The sequence below is a fragment of the Phyllostomus hastatus genome, unplaced genomic scaffold, assembly GCF_019186645.2.
Source record: "Phyllostomus hastatus isolate PE091 unplaced genomic scaffold, TTU_PhHast_1.1 phas_scaffold_1224, whole genome shotgun sequence".
NCBI classification, from domain to species: Eukaryota; Metazoa; Chordata; class Mammalia; order Chiroptera; family Phyllostomidae; genus Phyllostomus; species Phyllostomus hastatus.
Window position 1 is genome coordinate 1975922 of NW_025334008.1, and position 14682 is coordinate 1990603.

At 49.0% G+C, this 14682-nt stretch overlaps 1 protein-coding gene across 1 annotated transcript; it reads right to left on the bottom strand.

The window, feature by feature from the left end:
• On the bottom strand, positions 1-8714 carry LOC123830299 (kallikrein-13-like). The gene is made up of 6 exons (XM_045856389.1): positions 8566-8714; positions 7987-8073; positions 3369-3558; positions 2814-3082; positions 1659-1795; positions 1-221 (listed from the first exon to the last, which is right to left on the bottom strand). The coding sequence occupies exons 2-6, from the start codon at positions 8036-8038 to the stop codon at positions 33-35; spliced, it is 837 nt and encodes a 278-aa protein (XP_045712345.1). The 5' UTR covers positions 8039-8073; positions 8566-8714; the 3' UTR covers positions 1-32.
• Positions 8715-14682: the final 5968 nt, after the last annotated feature.

Sequence of the window (14682 nt, forward strand, 5' to 3'; positions counted from 1 at the left end):
TGGGGAAGGAGGCGGGTCAGTCAACCCGACTTTTATTGCAGGCCCTTTGTCCATTTCTTCTCCTGAGTTTTCTGTTTTCGGATTGTGTTTTGGATCCAGGAAATGTATTGAGAGACTCGGGTGTAGACGCCAGGCCGGTTGGGCTGCCCGCATGGGAAGTCTCCCCAGGAGATGATGCCATAGAGTGTCCCGTTACAGACCAGGGGGCCTCCGGAGTCACCCTGCATGGGGGAGACAGAAAGGTGGGGTCCTGGCTGGGGCCAAACAAAGGCAGAGATAGATGGGGACTTGTAGGGAGAAAGTGAACAATGGAGAGAGACAGACTCGGAGATAGGGACAGGAATACAGAGAGACAGCAACAGACACAAGTGGAGATCAGAAGGCAAACACAGAAGGACAGAGAATGAGAGAGAAATAGAAAGGCAGAGATGGACACTGAAACAGAGAGAGAGACTTCTGTGTCTCTGGTTTTCGGCTTCTCCATCTCATGAAAATACTGACAGTTTACCTTATACACCTGTTCTTGTTTTTCTGGTCCTAAATCCCACCCTGCACCACCTGCCTGCCAAATCTGCTCCTGCTTTATGGTTTCTTCACGTCATCTTGTGATTGAGTTAACCGCCCCCCGCCCCATCTGGGTGGGGTTTGTACACATGAGTGCTTCATCTCCCCTGGGCCCAGGACACTCGTTATTACTATTGATAAGGCACTCATCACTGATTCATTATCATACCCTTTCCCACTGAACCAAACCTCAACCTCCTCTCTTGGACACAGGTTGTCATTTTGCCCATGTGGTATCCACTGTACCTTATTTTGGTAATAGCCTCCTGATTTTTTTTTCATTTGGGGAATGACCCCTCTCCTATTCTCCAAGTTTGTCCCTGCCCCTTCCATCCCCCAGTTAGTCATGTGACCCAGATTTGGTCCATCAGAGAATCCCACAGCTCTGGCCAGAGTGATGGTTCCAGGACATTACTTAAGTCAGCCTTGTGAGAGTCATGTTCAGGATACTGCCCTGGCTGGCATGGCTCAGTAGATTGAGCACCAGCCTGTGAACCAAAAAGTTGTTGGTTCAATTCCCAGGGCATATGCCTGGGTTTCGGGCCAGGTCCCTGGTTAGGGATGTTCAAGAGGCAACTCGTTCATGTTTGTCTCATACATTTATGTTTCTCTCCTTCTCTTTCTCCCTCCCTTCTCCTCTCTCTAAAAACAAATAAAGAAAATCTTTTTAAAAAGAAAGAAAAGATGTTTATGTCAGTTTTAAACATGTCATGTGTGTACCTGGACCCACCCATGCCTGAAGCAGGAACCTCTGAACTTTGCAGTTACCAAAGGCATCGCTTTACTTGAGGCAGTCTGAGTTAGATTTTTTTTGTTACTTGTAACCAAAAAACACCCTAATTCTTATGCATGTCAACCCCAGGCTCTGGGCAACCAACTCTGGGCAGGCAAACTGGGGCTTAAGATGAATTATGTTTGTCATCCATGGGTACTTTGCTCTGTCTTGACTCTCTGTGCTAGGAGACAGCTCACCTGACACAGCCTGGTTCTGCAGAGGCTACAGGCAAGTCCCTTCCCTCCAGCATCGGTCCCTCCATCCTGGCCTCCCACCCAGGCCCATGGCAGCCCTGGCCCCCATCCCCTTGTGGTCTCACCTCGCAGGAGTCCTTGCCGCCCTCCTGTGTGCCAGCACACAGCATGTTGGGTGTGATCCTGCCGGGGTAGACTTGACGACATTCCTCATCGGAGCGTAGCTGGATGTTGGCACACTGCAAGGTTTGTGGGTAACTCACTAGGGAGGAGAGAGAGGAAGGTCTAAGGGTATCTTTCTCTCGGACAGGCTATGAGACTTGAAGAGAGAGCTGTGGGGGAGAGCCAGAAATGTGGAGAAGGATGGGGGAGGGGTGAAAGGAAAGCGGAGGGAGAGATGGAGGGGGATGGGGCTGGGAACTGAGTGTGGGGAGATACACATGGGAAGGGAGAACGTCAAGACAGACGGGGGTGGGAGAAATAGGAAGACAGAGATGGTGAGAGTACTGGAGGCAGAGAAAACACAGGAGAGACGGAAGGGATTGCAGGAGGAGGGAAGTGGTGGAAAGAGAGATGGGGAATGCCGGGCAGACAGACGCAGAAATGAGGCTGGCAGAGAGCTGGGAATGGCAGAGGAGACACCCAGGGCTCTGCTGCTGTTGGCCAGCCCTGCCTTCACACACACCTAACTCACATACAGAGGACGTGGTTGTTTCTATTTTATCCCAGTTAATAACGATCAAAATATCACTTGCTTTGTAAATTCTATATTTCTGTCCTTACTTAAAGATATTTATGCAAAATATATAATTTATATACAAATGTATTTAAATGAATGCATGAACACAGAATTATAATGTAAAATCTAATTTTTCTCATTTGCATATTTATATACAGATACATGTTTATTTTTGTAAATATGCACATAACAGAGGATTTACAATTTTATATTTATAAATTTATATAAAGTCATACAACTATATAATATATGACCTATAACATATATAACTTTATGTTTATCAATTTATATAAAGGACATATAATTATAACATGTAACTATATTTTAAAATTTATATTTATATAAAAGATATACAAAATTTTATTTATTATGTATGATGTATAATATGTAACTATATTTTTTCTTTATAACTATTTTTTAACTTTCACTTTTATATATAAAAGAATCATCCTCCAGCCTACTCTCATCTCTGCCCCAGTTTCCCCGGTCGCCCTGTGAGACCCCAGGCCCCCTGTGCAGTGGTGGGGTGGGTGGTGCGTACCCTCAGGGCTGGTGGTGGTGCCCCAGCCGGACACCCGGCAGCAGGTGCCAGTGGGGAGGCAGTCGCTGTGGAAGAGAGGCAGGGTGCTGATGTGGCTTGTGAGCTGGACTGGGGACTGCAGCTCCAGAAGCATAATGTCGTGGTCGTGGTTCAGGTGGGTGGGGCTGCTCTGGTACTGGGGGTGGGGGAAAGAGCGCACCACATCCCTCACCTGCTCTCCGGCCTCCAGATGCCACAGGGTGTGCTTGCCCAGGTAAACTCTGTACCCGCTGTGGGTGCAGGAACAGGGCAGTTAGAGGAAAAGAGGAGCCCTTCCCCAGCTCCAGCCTCTTCTCCATCTCACCTTCCTCATCTCCAAACACATCTCCTCCCACATCAACTCCAATCCCATCCAAATAACCTACTTCAAGTCCAGTTCCATCCCCAGTACCCTCTCCTGCCAAACCTTATTCTCACCCATTCCGATCTCAGGCTAAATTCCAGCCTCATCCTCAAATGCAACTCCACCCAGTCCCATTGCCACCCCTACCCCAAACTCCCCTGGCCCCCACATACTCTTTCAGACAGTGTGCTGCTGTGATGACCCATTTGGGGTGGATGAGGACCCCCCCACAGAGCAGCCGCCCCTGTACCATCAGGGCTGCCTGCCAGGGCTGAGAGTGGCGGGGGCAGGTGTAGCCACCGGGGAGAAACCCTTTGGTCCCATTGATGCCTTTGAGAATCTTGGAATACTCCTGACAGAAGCCTGGTGAAGGAGAGAAAATGTTAGTGAACTGGGGTCCAGGCAGAGGAGGAGGCCTGGAGGGGTAGTTGCTGAGCTTAGGGAGAGGGTCAGAATGTGCTCCAGGTGACCCGGAACCGAGGATTCATTTCTTGGCCACTGGGAGTTGCCATTTCCCATGTAGTGGAGATGAGTCAGAGCAGAGATGACAATGTCCTTTTCCATAGAAGTGTCATACCCGTCATTGCAGCATTGAAGGAAGAGCTCACTGATGAGGATGCTTCTGATAAGCAGAAGTGCGGCTTTCTCCCCACCTGCACTTTCTCTCATTCCAACATGGGGATGGATTTCAGGAGGCGGAAGTGAGATGGATATACACAACCACCTAGGCAGCCTCCATTCATTCAACCATCCATCTATCCATCCATCCATCCACCCACCCACCCACCCACCCACCCACTCATCCATCTTTCTAACACCTATGTATTGGGTTCCTCTGTGGCTTCAAATAGCATCCATAGGCTAACTACTCCCAAATTCAAAGTTTCCAGGACTCTGAATCATTTCATCTTTGCTAATCTCTTTGATCCCATCTCCTACCTCTCTGCTCTCCACTTACTCTGTTCCAGTTTCATGGGTCTTCAAACACACCAGACCTTTTGCATTTGCTGCTTCCTCTTTTTCAACAATTTTTTCTCTACACCTGTGCTGTTCAATATGGTGACCACTAGCCACACATGGCTACTTCCATGTAGATTAATTACAATGAAACTTAAATACTGAGTTCTCACCCTGACTGGGATGATGCCCCCAGGGGGTTAGAGTGTCACCCAGATACACCAAGTTAGTGGGGGTGATCCTCGGTCAGGGCCCACACAAAAATCAACCAACGAATACATCAATAAGTGAAACAACAAATCAATGTTTCTTTCTCTTTCTCAAATCAATAAAAACAAATTCAGTCCTTCAGCTACACCAGTCATATTTGAAATGCTCAATAACTCCAAGTGGCCAGAGGCCACCATATTGGACACTACAGACATGGGAAGGAGACAGACCTAGCACCTTGTCTGACACACAGTAGGTGCCCAACCAGTGTCAGGCACTGTCTGGCACTGGAGACACAGCAGATGACAATGGAATAGAGAGAGTCCAATCCTGAATGTGCTGCTTTCTGGCTGGGTGATCCTGTTATAAGCTGCCAGCCTCAGTTTCCTCAGCTGTAAAGTGGGGACGATGACAGCTTCCTCTCTCATGGGGAAGTTGTAGGATTCAGTAAAATCCTACATCCAAGACATACACAGCACCCAGTAATGGAAAACTGTTGTTGTTATTAGCTACAACAGGGGGTCCCTAGCTCTGTGGCCAGCAAGTCCCTTCCCAACCTACATGAGCAGTGGGATTAGCTCAGTGGTTCTCAAAGGTGGGGACAGAGGTCATTGGTGGGTACAAGCTCAGTTTAGGTGGTAAGTAACATCTCTGCAGCCTCAGAAACTGATTCACTGTCCAGCTCTCTCCCAATTCTGATTTTACCAAAGAAGAAGTCTCAGGATGATGCCAATATGCTTTTAACACCTGTAGAATCTTCACTGAGCTCACTTTTAATTTTTTTGGTAAAGACTTTATTTATTTATTTTTAGAGAGAGGGGAAGGAAGGGAGAGAGGGAGAGAAACATCAATGTGTGGTTGCCTCTTTCATGTGCCCCACTGGGGACCTGGACTACAACCCAGGCATGTGCCCTGACTGGGAATTGAAGTGGCGACCCTTTGATTCACAGGCTAGTGCTCAACCCACTGAGCAACACCAGCCAGGACTAATTTTTTATTTATTATTTTTTCTTTTTCATTGAATTTACTGGAGTGAATGGTTAACAAAATTATACAGGTTTCAGGTGCACAATTCTACAACACATCAGTGTATTGCATGTTAACCACCCCAAGTCAAGCCTCCTTCCATCACCATTTACCTCCCCATACCCTCCTCCACCTCTCCCTTCTCCTCCCCCCAGCAATCACCACACTGTTGTCCATATTTATGAGTTTTTTCTTTTTTCTTTTTCTTTTTTGCTCTATCCCTCCACCTCCAGTGCTCCCCACACAGCTGACAGCTTGTTTTCTATCTACGAGTCTGAAAGCCAAAGTACTAATTCAAAAGAATATATGCATCCCTACATTCACTGCAATGTTATTTACAATAGCCAAGATTTGGAAGCAGCACAACTGTCCATCAGTAGATTAGTGGATAAAAAAGTGGTGGTACATATACACAATGGAATACTATTCAGCCATAAAAAGAAGGAAACCTTACCCTTTGTGACAGCATGGATGGACCTGGAGAGCATTATGCTTAGTGAAATAAGCCAGTCAGTGAAAGACAAATACCATATGATCTCACTCATATGTGGAATCTAATGAGCTAAATGAGCTCACTTTTTAAAACCCAAAGGGAGCAGAATCCTCAGCCTGCAACCTAAAATTTATTAAGTCGAACCATCTGCCATCACTGTTTTGGGAGAGGTTGACAATTGGTCCAACCCAATAAACATACCATTTTTGTTTCATTGCGCAGGATATTTTTTCTCTTTTATTTATAGCAAAGAATGTGGTTTTCCACTTAGGACAATGATATAAACTTCTAATGTAATTTAATTTAAATAAAAAATAATCGATTCTACGCAGACCATTAAGTCTAACATGATAAAAATGGGCCCTGGCTGGGTAGCTCAGTTGGTCAGAGCATCATCCCGGTGCGCCAGGGTTGCAATTTCGATCCCCTGTCAGGGCACATACAAGAATCAACCCGTGGTCCTGGCTGGTGTGGCTCAGTGGATTGAATGTGGGCTTGTGAAGCAAAGGGTCTCCAGTTTGATTCCCAGTCAGGGCACATGCCTGGGTTGTGGGCCAGGCCTGCAGTAGGGGGTGTACAAGGGGCAACCACACATTGATATTTCTCTCCCTCTCTTTCTCCTTCCCTTTCTCTCTCTCTAAAATAAAAAAAAAAATGAACCCATGAATGCATCAACAAGTGGAACAACAAATTGATGTTTCTTTCTCTCTTCCTTCCTCTCTCTCTCAAAAAAAAATCAGTAACTAAAAAAATAAAATAATGAAGAGGGTTTGCCAGGACATAATGTCCAGGATGCAAGGAGCAGGGCAGACAGTGTGGATTAAGGATCCTGACTCAGGCACCACTTTGGGGTTGGACTCTTCTGCCAGAGTTTTGGCTTTTGAAGCCATAAAACTAATTATAGTTCACATACCTCCCAAGGCTGTTGGGGACTCCACAAGCCAATGCATGTGGAGTACCTAGCCCAGGGTGTGGCACCCAGGAGGGGCTTGGGACCTGGGCAGGAGTCCTGGGAGTGTCTCCAAAGGAGACAAGCCACCCCACCTCCAGGCCAAGGGTGGTGCTGGGTGTCAGGTGCCCGTGGACCTCTCCCTCCTCTGGGTCTCAGCTCAAGGGTCTAGTTGTTTGGGTGTGTGTGGTGGGGGGGTGGCGGGGACAAGGCCACTTGGCAGGGAGCTGTCATTGCACCTCTAAGCTCCTGGCTTGGCCCCTTGAAGCCATCCCCTGTGTTACAATTGTAACTAATTATCAGCTAATTATTGGAATAGTGTCTGCAGCTGAACCGCTAGGCTTTGGGCACTGAGAGCAGACACTCTGTCTCTGCTTGCACACACCCAGCACACCACCTGGCAAGCAGCGCTATTATTTTTAATTGAATTTACTGGGGTGACATTGGTTAATGCAATTATATAGGTTTCAAGGGTACAAGCCTATAATACATCATCTGTATGAATGATCGAATGAACAAATGACCCACAAATGGGGTTTCCAGAGTTGGCAGGGAGACGACTAACTCTGGGAGGAATCAGACAGGTTTGGGGTCACCCCCAGGATGAAAGGAAGACCTAGAAGGTTCTGGAAGGAGCTGCAATGGATAGAGAACACAGCTAACAAAATAAACTTGAGGACTAACTTTCCATCCCTTCTGCCTGCCAGGCACTCGGCACAGACAGGCGTTACCTCAACAACCCTTTGTGGAAGGAACTTATGTGTTCCCATTTTACAGATGGGACAAGCTAGCCACAAAAAAGCGAAGTTACTTGCTCAGAGTGGCAGCGGTCAGGATTCGAACCTGTGTCTCTGGGACTCCTCTCACTCAGGGAGGCCAGGGGGTCTGGAATGTGGGAGGGGCTGCTGGGCTGGGGGTGGGCTTTCTGGCGCAGAGTAAGACAGAAAAGGGGCCTGGTGGGGAAAGTGGGCTGACCCCAGCCAGAAAACCAGGTCACTCAGGGATAAGCAGGAAGCTTTCAGGGCTGTCCCCACGGGACCCTGCCCGGAGTGGGCGGGGGGGCGGAGCTCGCGGCTTCCAGCCCCCTCCCCGCGTCCTGACCCCTCCTACCATTGTCCCGGGTGGCCACCCCGCCTCCACCCCCGCGCATTCTTACCGCCTGACAAGGTCATGGTCAGGAAGGCGATCGCAGTGGCCAGGGACCACATGGCGGATCCCGGGTGGGCGGCAGGGCGGGAGGGGCCTGGGAAGTTGAAGGGAGGTGTTAAGGACTGGCCGGAACCCCCATCTCTGATCACCCCCCGCCCCGCCCGCCTTAACTCTGCTCCGGAGCTTCTCAGTTGTCGATCTCCTTCCTTCACTCTGAGAACCCCTCCCCAAACCCATCCGGGAGGCGGGGCAGCGTGCACCTCCCCCCCCCCCCCAGGTCACTGGCTTGCTGCCCCTCAACCCCGGAAGCCAGCCCTCCGCCCCTGCCCTCCAGCAAGCGGGGTCCTTGGTGCTTCCCCCGGCCCCTCTCCCGGTCCTGCCTCCCCTCTCAGGCTTTGTTCTGACACCTGGTCTCAAACTGAGCTTCCCATCTTTTTGCGGCTTCAGCTCTCGGTCTCTGCAGATTCCTATCTATAACTGAGCCTTCGGCTTCCCGCTCCGTCTCCCTGACTCAGCTCTGTTCCCTCTCTCTATTCCCCCGCCCCCTCCCCTCAGTGCTCCAGCCCCTGCCCCAGGCAGACCCTACCTGGGTGAGGGGCCTGGGTGAAGAGCGTCCGCAGCCAGCTGCCTCCAACTTCAGCCCCGACCCATGCCTTTTAACCCCTGAACTCCCTCCCCCAGCGCCCTCAGCATTTCCCGGTTGCTGGCCTACCCCTCTCCACCCCCAATGGCTCAGCAGGCTGTGCTAGGCACCCCCCCAGCCTGGGCTTGGCCCTCCGCTTGGGGGTGGAGCTTTCAGGACAAGCTGGGACCCAGATTTGGCCCTGCCCAAAGCCCGAGTTGAACCCACTGTGAACTTGGAGGCAGCAGGACCCACCTAGAAGGAAGGAGAAAACTCATCACTTCCTTCCCCAAACCCACCCCAAATCCCCATGACCCTCCCTTGCAACATCACCTGACTGCCAATCTCCACTCCAACCCTGTGCACATTCTTAATCTGTATCGCCCCCCAGAAGGCCGTTTTCTACCCTCTTCCCACCCTCTGCCCCATTTCAACCGTACCCCTGCCCCCTGGCCTGTCCGTCAAAACAAGAGCCATCCGCAGCGTCATCTCAAATTTACCTCTCCGCATCAAGTGCAACACATCTAAATTCCAGTTCTTGGCCTCCTCTCCAGCCCAACTCTATCTCCAGCCCATTTTCTTCAACAAAACAACACACACACACACACACACACAGAAGGATGCCCAGACTTACTCTACTATTTGCCCTTCCCACCGCCCCCCCCCCCCAATCAGGCCCAAGAAGGTAATCCAGGTAGGTGATTGAAAGTCAGCTGTCCTTGAAGTAGGATGTGGGCATGGATTGGGGCAGTGCTTTGGATAAGTGGCCTTTGAGGAGCAGGGTCACATGGGGTGAGGGAGTCCAAGGGGATGGAGGCAGTGAGGGAGAAGCATGCGGTGGGGGGGTGGGGTGGGGGGGACTGGTTTGAGGGAAGAGGAAGAAGGAAGAGGGTGTTTTGGGAATGAGTAGGAGTCTCCTGGAAATGTCACTGGGTGGGGCTGTGACTTAATCCTCCGGGTGGAGGGGACAGGATTAGGGATTAGGGATTAGGGGTAGAGGTGGGGTCAGAATCTGGAAGGAGGCCAGGGATGGGGACCAGAGGAAGTCTGGAAAGAGAGCCATGGTGTCAGGATAAGGGTAAGGGGTTGAGCCAGAGGGAGTGAGTTTTAACATCAACGTCGGAGTGGTTCGTAGAGGGGAAAATTGAAGTTTGGATATAGGGGTCAAGTCTTGTGTTAGATAATTTTTTAAAAACATTCTAACCATGACTCTCCTACATATAGAAAATGAACATATGCTTCAGATTTTATTTTGACCTGGCTGGGTAGCTCAGTTGGTTAGAGCATTGTCCTGTTACACCATGGTTGAGGATTTGATCCCCAGTCAAGGTACATATAAGAATCAACCAATGGCCCTGGCTGGTGTGGTTCAGTGGATTGAGTGCTGGACTGGGAACCAAAGGGTCACTGGTTGGATTCCCAGTCAGGACACACGCTTGGGTTTCAAGCCAGGTCCCCAGTGGGGGGTGCTTGGGAGGCAACCACACATGGATGTTTCTCTCCCTCTCTTTCTCCCTCCCTTCCCCTCTCTCTAAAAATCAGTAAATAAGATCTTTTAAAAAAGAATCAACCAATGAATGCATAAATAAGTGGAATAATAGATATCTGTTCCTCTCTTCCTTCCTCTCTCTAAAAATCAATAAAATTATTTTTACTTCTATTCATTAATAAATGATAAAACTAGCAAGATGTTACAAAGAACCACACATATATATAGGCAATAAGGAATGCTGAAATGAATTTATAAATAGATATAAAACTGTCTTATTCTACGTGAGGGGGGATTGTATTTCTACCTGCCAAAACTGATTTGCATACTTATGGACAAGAATTATTTGCCTTGCTTTTGGCTAGCTGTAATTTATAGAGTTGTTAAGCAGCTCAAAGACAGTAAGAGAAACAGAGACACCCCCCCAAAACCAGTGAACCCATCTAGGCCTCCATCGAAGACACCTGTTGCACCCCTAATTTTTCCATCCACTAGGAAGAAAAGTTTGTGGTCAGGTTTAGGGTGGGTCTGAAGAGAGCTTTGGAACTGCAAGTGAGTTTTGGGAGAAGAATGGACATGTAGCGAAGATGGGATTGGAGTTAGTTTAGGGGATCGGGTTGAGTTGTAGTTGGGAGGCATTTGGCGTTAAGTTGGGTTGGGGCTGGAGATGGGGCCAAGCCTAACGTTTTGGATGGGGAGGTGTTGACATACAGTTGAATTGGTGTTGTGGGTTGACATTGACAATGAGGACTAGACATGAGGTTGAGCATCGGTGTCGATGCTCACCGGGTATTGCTGGCGGTGGGCTGGGTCATGGCTGTGAACTCCTCTTGTGGTGACAGAAACACAGTTGTTCTTCCCCACTTTGGAATTCCCCTACCTCATGGGGGCTGGACCCAGAGTGGATACTAAGTTCACTCTTTTCTGGTGGAGTGGCAAGAGGGAGGATGCTGGGTTAAGTGAGGTGACAGGCCTGTGTGGGAAGAAGTCAGGGTACCTGTGCCCTCTTGTGGCCTGGGTCCACAATTCTACAAAATTCTTTCTCTTCTGGGAAGGGCTGGGACCTGGAGTGGGGGTGGCTAGCTTTGGCATTGCTGAGGGGTGAGTGCCAGGTCAATGCTGGTATTCGAGCTTACGATTGGCCGGGACTTAGGCTGACTGACTACTGTCAAAGTGAGGTCATGGACCCACCGAGGGTTGGGCATGTTCCACCCCCTCATTTGATTGACTGGAGCCCACGGAGGGCAGTGAGGTGATGAAAGTCACACACCAGGTAGACCAAGTCCGGGTGCACTGTCTCACAGGGCAGAGTCTTCCCTGCTTCAGAGAGCAGGGCTGGGGAAAGAAGGACTAGAAAAATGGTCAGTGTTCCTAGTGGTTTAGAGCTGAGACTCTGGAGCTAGACTGCCTGAGTCCAAGTAACAAGGATGCTCTGTGCCTCAGTGTCCCCATTTGTGCAATGGCACTATCAATAGCACCTACCGCATAGAGGAGGGTTAAATGAATTAATATTGGAAGATGCTTATGCAAGAGCCTAATATGGACCCAGAGCCACATGCTGGCTTATTAAATAAGTAAATCCAGAGATGGAGGCAGCCCGAGGTTCTTGGAAGCCCCACCCTCACTTGGCTTCAAAATGGGGTTCTTTGTGAGGCAGAAACTGGAAGTTCTGGTTGGAAGTGCCGGCCGGGATGAGAAAGTTGGCCCCACAACTAAGCCCAGAGGAGAGGCCCTGATACGAACATGAAGGGAGGGGGCAGACAGAGAAAGACAAAGGATAGATACACAGAGGTAGACGACGTAGGTGGGAGAGGATGGGAAACACAGAGACAGACAAAAAGCCACCAACACACAGAGACAGAGAGGTGTCCCGGGAAAAACCAGACTCGAGATGCACAAACTCGAGAGCCAGAAATTCTTTAGAGCTGGATCTTGGTGTTACAGATGTCGGAGGCCATCTTTCTGTGCAGCAAAGACAGATCACTGTGCACCCTTCCGATCAGCAAACACTAGAAAGGTCAGCCTTGCCACCTACCTGCAGGTGTGCCCACATCCTCTGCCTCCTCTCCTATTTCTACAGATGAACAGCCTGCACCTCCACCTAGAACAGATGCCTCCACTCGTGTTGGGTATCCTGTCCCCTCTTGTCTTCTTGAGGACATTCCTTCAGCCAGCCAGCACGCTCTGCTGCCTTGTCCACATCATCAGTTTTTTCCCCTCCTAGTGAGCTGTCCCATCAACACACAAACATGCTACAATTTCTCCCATGTTCTAAAGACCCTCCCCTCCTTCACACTCTCCTGGCTGGATTTTTGTTCCCCTGGACTGCAATTCTTCTCTGAAGAGCTGGCTATACTCACTCTGCAATTTCTCTCCTCTTGTTCTCTCTTGAGCCCCTTCTCTGCAGGCTTTCTCCCCGACTGCTCTGCCAACAACAGGGGCACTAATAACTGGCACAACCCAGCAGCCAGCTCTGTTGGATGTATCTTACTGAATTATCAGCAGCATTTAAGAAGTGGATCACCCCTGTTCCTGCAGAGTGTCTCTTCTCAGCTGCTGGGGCATGGCTTCCTCATAACTCACTGGCTGCTCCTCACCCATGTCTGAGGCTATTTGCTCCTCACCTCCCCAAGCTCTACATGGTGGGGCATCTCAGGCCCTCTTCTCTGCTGTATCTCTGCTCACTCCCTTGGTGATCTCATCTGGTCTCATGGCTTTAAATACCATCCACTTGCTGATGACTCCCAACTTTGTGTCTCCAGCCAGACCTCATTCTAGAACTCTTGGCTTCGCATCCAACTGCCTACTCAACATCTCCAAGTTCAAAACCAAACTCACGTCCTCCACTTCCCTCACGTCCCAGACAGACTCCTCTTGCAGTCTGGGTCTTCTCGGTAGATGGTCTCTCCATCCTTCCATCCCTTGACCCAAACCTCAGTCTCGCCCTTGAATTCCTTTGCTCATACCACACGTCCACTTGGTTACCAAACCCTGTCAGCTCTGCCTTCAAAACAGATCCAGAATCTGCCCGTTTCTCAACACCGTCCATCCTCGCCGCCCTGGTCCCTCCCAGCCGCCATCATCTCTCACCCTGGATTATTGTACGTGTCCTATCTGATGGCTCTGTTTCTGTCCTTGTCCACCTACATTCTATTTGCGACACAGCAGCCAGACTGACCTTTTAAAAAGTAAGTCAGGGCAGGCCACTCCTCTTCTCAAAGCCCTGCAATGCCTTCCACCTCACTTGGAGTGAAAGTCGAGTTCCCTCAGGGTGTCCCGCAAGGCTCTAGACCATTGGACCCAGGAGTCCTCTGATGTCATCAACCTCCTCCCCTCCTGCTTCTTTCATGCCGCCGGGCACACTCCCACCTCAGGGCTGTTCTTCACACTGTGGAAACTCTCTTTCCAACCAGCTGTCTACGTGGTTTCTTCTATTCTCGTCTCAATGTAGGAAACATTGGTACCTGTAGGGAATTTTTGGTGAGTTTATTTGAGCCAAATTCATGTCAATCCTGGGAAGCAACATCTCAACGGACTGACAAATGGTGTGGAGGATGGCAGTGTAGCACTTTATTTTATACATAACACTCAAAGGAGGAGACACAGGGGGGTTAGATGAAATCCACTGGTGACCGATCAGGGGAGTGGGAGAAAGCAAGGCAGTGAAACCTCTGTGATTGGATAAAAAGTAAAAGGAATACCATATTTTGCTGTGTATGATGCGTACCCATGGTTTTGTGCACACTGCACATGGGATTATACGTTATTATACCCATGGTATGTCATCATCATACCCATGTAAAATGTGCATCCTTATTTTTCCCCTCAAAAATTTGGGTAAAAAAGTGAGCATTATACTCAGGCAGACACATACATCTTTTTTTTCTCTTTCCATTCTTGTTTTCACACGTATTTCTTTTACATAGGTAGGTAAGGGATCGTTAACAGTAAAAAATTAACAAAAGCCCTGGTTGGTGTGGCTCAGTGGATTGAGCACTGACCTGCAAACCAAAGGGCTGCTGGTTTGATTCCCAGTCAGGGCACATGCCTGGGTTGTCATGTTTCTCTCCCTCTCTTTCTTCCTCTCTTCCCCTTTAAATCTTTTTAAAAAACCATGATAACAATAACAATGACGGGATTTGTGGTCTCAGCTTGTGCCCAAGGGGTCTGGGAAAAAGGGAAGTCACCTTAACATTCCAAAGGAATATTATGTAGATGCAAAAAAACAGTAGACAGTCTCAGTTAAGTTAAAGATCGACTTTTGTTAGGGAAAAATACTGGCCTACAACATGACTACCTGCCATGAACAAACCGCTTTAGTTAGTAAGTTTTAATTTCAGACCATCCTTTGTGGTTACCTTAGGTCTCTCAGTTTGTAAGGCCACCTCGTAGGCTTCCCCTAGCTTGTCAGGCTCCTATGTGGCCCCTTTTCTTCCACACTTGTCATTGTCCCCATGAAGACTTCCTTGACTACTGTAATTGGGTAACCCAAGACGGGTTCAGTGAATCACTAGAGGGACTCACAGAACTCAGAAAAGCTGTAATACTCACGGTGTTGTTTTATTATAGCAAAAGGCTACAGATTAACGTGA